The sequence below is a fragment of the Brassica oleracea genome, chromosome C7 (genome assembly GCF_000695525.1).
Source record: "Brassica oleracea var. oleracea cultivar TO1000 chromosome C7, BOL, whole genome shotgun sequence".
NCBI classification, from domain to species: Eukaryota; Viridiplantae; Streptophyta; class Magnoliopsida; order Brassicales; family Brassicaceae; genus Brassica; species Brassica oleracea.
The window spans coordinates 16,302,339-16,307,734 of NC_027754.1; the positions used below are offsets into that span (position 1 = coordinate 16,302,339).

General features: G+C 34.4%; 1 protein-coding gene across 3 annotated transcripts; it reads right to left on the bottom strand.

Annotated features, from left to right (window-relative positions):
• Positions 1-1,408: 1,408 nt before the first annotated feature.
• On the bottom strand, positions 1,409-2,834 carry LOC106304181 (prefoldin subunit 6-like). 3 transcript variants are annotated; one of them, XM_013740576.1, is made up of 5 exons: positions 2,629-2,767; positions 2,488-2,558; positions 2,286-2,410; positions 1,973-2,033; positions 1,409-1,652 (listed from the first exon to the last, which is right to left on the bottom strand). In XM_013740576.1, the coding sequence occupies exons 1-5, from the start codon at positions 2,708-2,710 to the stop codon at positions 1,596-1,598; spliced, it is 396 nt and encodes a 131-aa protein (XP_013596030.1). In that variant the 5' UTR covers positions 2,711-2,767; the 3' UTR covers positions 1,409-1,595. The 3 variants fall into 3 exon arrangements, 2 of the variants coding, with proteins under 2 accessions (XP_013596030.1, XP_013596031.1); XM_013740577.1 differs by having other exon boundaries at positions 2,488-2,547; positions 2,629-2,729; XR_001262668.1 differs by having other exon boundaries at positions 1,973-2,410; positions 2,629-2,834.
• Positions 2,835-5,396: the final 2,562 nt, after the last annotated feature.

Here is a 5,396-nt window from a genome sequence, read left to right on the forward strand (position 1 = left end):
AGCTCGAAAAGCCAGGACGGATGCCCAGCAGCCACATACGAGTTGATGAGCCCATATTTCGTGACACTTTGAGCAATGAAAAAAGCCCCTCTATTAGCTTCTCTGTTGATCACTGAGAGCCTCCAATGTCGAATTTCTGTCAATTCCTTTTCCATCTTTGAGACTTGGAACAGAAAGGACGGCCATGCCTGAGGTCTTTCTGCTGCACCAAACAGCTCTCTAAACTCTCCTTCAAAAACAATTCTGGATTGTCTTTGGCTCTTCATGCTTTCCAATGCCCACAACACCACTACCAGTCTAGCCTCATCCCTAGTTTTAACTCTCGAGAAAGCTCTTCTACTATGGCAGAGTACCAATCCTCTCTCATTCCTTAGAACCCAAGCTCCTCCAACCAAGCTATAATTAGTATATATTGGCTGATTCTGCCTCTATAATTAGTCACAAGGTTGTGATGCAGCCACAAATGGGATCAAAGTGTGCTCATAACACGTCATGTCTCATGTTCCATTTTACACTCCCAAAACATGTTATGTGTGCTGCTATATTGGATCAAACCAAGGGAATGACAAGGTTCGGCCCATCAGTGAAGCAAGCCTGCAGCAGAGAGTATGAATTTCTAGAAGGCAGATGATCTTATCACTTGCCAGCTGTAAGGAATAAAGAATAACACGTGAGCTACTAGTGTAATCCTATGTGCTCCTAACGGCCTTGTCACCTACGTCTGGCTGAGGTTGGGATTTCTATTTATAGTTTGTTCTGAGTAGAGAAAGCTATCTAGCGTTTAGATCAATCAAGAGAGAAGGGGGGGAGGTGAGGGTACTCCATGATAAACCTCTCAAGATTCTTGAGTCCTTGTAAACACATTTCTATTTAATATAATCGTTGTCCAGCTTTATATTTGCTTTGTTCTCTGTTGGGGGATACATCTCTCATAACAAAACACATCATAAAACCCATAAGAAACCTTACTATATAGCAAAGAATCCAAAAGTAGAGTAGAAGCATTCGACAAGAAAGAAAAAAAGTGAATTATATCTGTATGGCGTTAAGAGAGATGGTACTAGGCTTTAGCAAAAAAATTAGCAAAAAAAAGAGAGATGGTACTAGATGAGCGTGATGATATACAGAGCTATAGTGAGCCATCTATTTCTCTTGATAAAGCAAATTAAGGAGTTTCTTGCACTCATAAATTTAGCCACTGAAGTATATGACAGAATGTGTGGTATAACAAAACAAAAGGGTTTGTGTAGATGAGGATGAGAAGCAAGATTGAAATATATGAAGTCACTGCCACTGGCCAACTGCTTACCTCCACACAGAGGTAGGTTTTATTTGGAGTAAAATTATGTATGGTAAAAGCTACTAGTGTAAATCTCCAAATTTCATAACTAGAGAGGGCGACAAGATCTGTATAAAGTTTATTATACACACATTCAAGTGCAGTTGTCAACAAAAAGAAGATCAGCGACACAAAAGGGATCACCACCAAAACTAAAACCACAAGAACCCTCAATAACCAAATATGAAACCATTAAGACAGTGCCCGAGCACAAGTGAAGGGCTTTGACAAATGCGACTGCAACTGACTAGCTCAATCAAGCCTTTGCTTTTCCTGCCTGGATAGATTGTAGCCGTTGTTGTAACTTCATCATCTGCAAGAGTTTGATTCCATAAAGATCGTCATCACTAGTTTAAGCAAAAGAACAAGTTTCATTTATGTCCATTCGTCTCTCTTCTTTCAAACAAAACAAACTCTTAAATGGTGCTAAATCCACCGCTCAAAAAGACAAAGGAGCGCACTCAGTTTCAAGTCATTACTTCCAGGACATGCATAAGCGGACCCAGAAAACGTCTACTGTATATTTCTTAAGCTAAGTAAATTTAAGCATCAGTGTTCGGAGTATTACTGGTGTTAGCATCCATGTTGAAATGCATTCAAATAAGCATATAATCTGTGAGAGGGATGACTTACTGCTTCCCTCTTGCTGTTTTGTTGTCCTTCGTTATCTTGGAGAGTTGCATCAATCCGTTTCCTGCAAACAATAAACGTTATTCCTAAGGGGCATGACACTATATAGCTCAACATCGGAAGTCATGTTTTCACATAAGTGCAAAACTACATATCCAATACTCTCACAGCATCAACAGCATTCATTAGTATCATAGGACTAGAACGAAAGGATCTCTCTCTCTTTTTTTCCAAGTTGATGTAACAATCCAAAAGAAGAAACTTGGCTACAGTAGCTTCAACACCAAGTAGAAGAAGAAGAAGAAAGAAAACGTACAGTTCAGCAGAGATGTACTCAATACGTTTGCGAACATTGGCATTAGCTTCTGCCAAATCCTGTTTCACTAGCACTGGACCAATCAACTTGTATACGTTCGCGTCGTCTTCTAGCAAATCCAACTCCTGTACTTTATCGAAAATCATTCCCTTTAAATCTCAGAATCATACTCTGTATACAAAAGAGTGAGACATGTATATACCTTAAGAACGAGCTCGTTCTCACCGAGTTGGATCGTATACTTCTTCCTCAGCTGGTGATTCTTCGCGATTTCTCAAGTATGAAACTAAATTTTTTTTAGACACAAACAAGAGAAAGATTTCGAATCTAGGGAACCTATTACCTTTCTGGATTTTGGCGAGATCATTGGCCTTGGCCTCTAGGTCTCTTTGCATATCTCGAAGAGCCATTGATGACGAACTCATCTTCTTCTTCGTCTTCGTCTTGTTCCTCACTCACAGCTTCACCGCCGTGCCGTCGAGTTCTTTAGTACCCCCTGTTTCCAGATGGGCTGAAAAGCCCGTGGCCTTTACAAGGCCCATTACATTTCTGTAAATTATAATAATTTACTAGATTTAAACAGTATTTTGATTAGCCAGACCGGATCAATTGTAAGTCTCTTAGTTAACGAATCCAAGTTGAGCTAATACTCTAATTTGAATTAAACCGTCTAAACCGGTTTAAAATGTTGTGCCGACTTCGGTCAACCATAACACGGAGTTCAACCAAATGCAAAACATAATTTGATTAATTTGGATATATAAATGATGTAAAGAATTAAAAATTTGACTGCTTACATAAATACTTTGAAGTTTCTTTACCATCCGACTAAAAGCGCATCAATTTAAGTAATGAAGCCAAAAAATAAATGAGAAAGTCTAGAAGACATTACTATAATTTACATTTGACCCTTCATAAACTAAAAATATTAAATGATAAAGATGAAAAAAAAAACACAAACCTTATATTCGTATACATTCCTGCACCACCGTAGAAGGGAGCTGAAAGTTAAATCGATTACTCATTCAAAGGAGGAACCTTTTGTCAGAACCATGAAGGATTCTGACAAAATCAAAGAGCTTGAAGAGATACCCGCTTCAAAAAAAGATTGAAGGTTTGTTATTTTATTTCTTCAAACTCTCTTTGAAATTCATTTTCTAACTGCTTATATTTGGTTTATTCTTCACATGTATGCTATCGGGTTAGCATTTCATGATTTCTTGTTTGTAAGAGAGAAAAACCCCAAGATTTATTCTGATTCCACTATGCACGAGTCAAGTTCTTATGATGTACTCAATGGTCGGATGGTTCAGATATTTAGGCATAGAAGATCAATCGATCTGTATATTGATATAAACATGTAATGGGTTTTCTTCTATTTCTTTAAGCTCTTCTAATTTTCAAATGATTTGTATGTTGATTTTTTCTTCAGAAAAAGTAATATATTCTAGTTAACGGTAAATATTTATTGTTAGAATCAGAATTTTTTTTTTTTAAAGACAAATCAAAGTCTAACCCAAAGTGTATTCATATTTCTAGAAAAGATAAGTTCTTAAGACTCACTTGTGGTTAAAATGTTTACTGTTATAGCTAATACCTTGACACTATTCTTATTACTCTGAACTGAAATTTCTTGTTTGTCGGTGGTCAGGAATTGACGTGATCTGTGAAGATTACAGCTCAAAGTTCTTCTAGACTTCAAGGTAATCCTAAAAAGACATGGTCTTACAGAACATCAAATAGAAAATCAATTTTCAGTAAATCATTCAATCTATACACGACTACTATGTATCTTAATAAATTCTCTTTGATAACATAGATATAGAATGTCAAAGAACCCAATCGAGAAGAACATCAGTGAACTTATACAAACATAAATATTGTATTGAATGTTTTATATTTTACGTACTTTACATCTCTGAAAGTGATTCACGTAATACGCATTGAAAGTCGACCAAATTGAGAAACTATCATCTGTCGTCAGATTGAACAAATCCCATCTTATATGCTTGGTCTGTAGACCAATACATATCAGAAACTCTGAAAAAGAATGTGTTTACTTTGAGGCTTTAGAATGCAGTATATATAACAAAAGTTAAGGCCGATAGTTTAGCATATTCCCATTTAATACAGTTATATAGAGAATATCCTCGTAATCACATATCTTGACAATCAAGGTTATTTAAGTTATGAAAATTAGATTTTCAGATTTATTGAGTTCGATATTGATGTTAACAAAATTTATAATTTCTTGTTTTGATTTTTAGTTATTGATAAGTAGAAGATTTGCAACTATAATGATTGGTCGGGTATTTATGATTTAGTATATTAACTTCCGAAAATTTAGTTTCTATTTTCTTTTACTTTTTTTTTATTTGAACCAGATTTGCAACTATAATGATTAGCCGGGTATGTTGCACAGTTATTAAAGATCTCGTTATATTCACAAATTTGAGTTTTAAGCCAATAAAAGCTTTTTTAATATGTCGAAGGTTATTTAATTGTTATCCATATGTGTAGGTTGATGGTTATTTTTTACTAAATTATGAATAAATTAAAAAAATGATTTGGGTTTCGGGGTTAATTTGTTTCTTACTACACATCTAAAATTGCAACCTTCCAAATTTATAAAAACTAGGATAAGAACTCCGCCTTGCGCATGGTGAGTTTATTTGTATATATTATCGATAGTTTCTTTTATATATTTGATCATTTTATTTATATATATAAAATATTTTTTGTTGTTATTATATAATTTCTTTCCGATAGATCGGATCAATTTTTATTAAAAATAATGGAACAAAACTATAATTAATACATCATGGGTTGATCGGATTGGACATTAAACAAATTATGACATAAAAACTTTATTTTTTCTATCGAACACATTCTTTAAAGAAATGAACAGTATTGTTTTCACAGTTGAATTATTTTGACTTTTATCTTCCATATGGTTTTGAAAGCTTTCAAATCAACCATCGAATTGATACATGTCATTTTAATGTTTTTAGTCGTATACTTAAGGAAAACTTACATTTTTGTAATTTAAAATCGTTTTAAAAAAAATTCAAAATATAACATAAAAGAAAAAATCTAACATATAAGAAAAAT

What these genes read in the sequence shown, in the direction of transcription:
- LOC106304181 (XM_013740576.1), bottom strand. Translation starts at nt 2,710, where the DNA reads ATGAGTTCGTCATCAATGGCTCTTCGAGATATGCAAAGAGACCTAGAG. An exon ending in AGAACGAGCTCGTTCTTAAG is followed by an intron (nt 2,411 to 2,487) that starts GTATATACATGT and finishes GATAAAGTACAG; the next exon opens with GAGTTGGATTTGCTAGAAGA. An exon ending in AAAACAGCAAGAGGGAAGCA is followed by an intron (nt 1,653 to 1,972) that starts GTAAGTCATCCC and finishes AAACTCTTGCAG; the next exon opens with ATGATGAAGTTACAACAACG.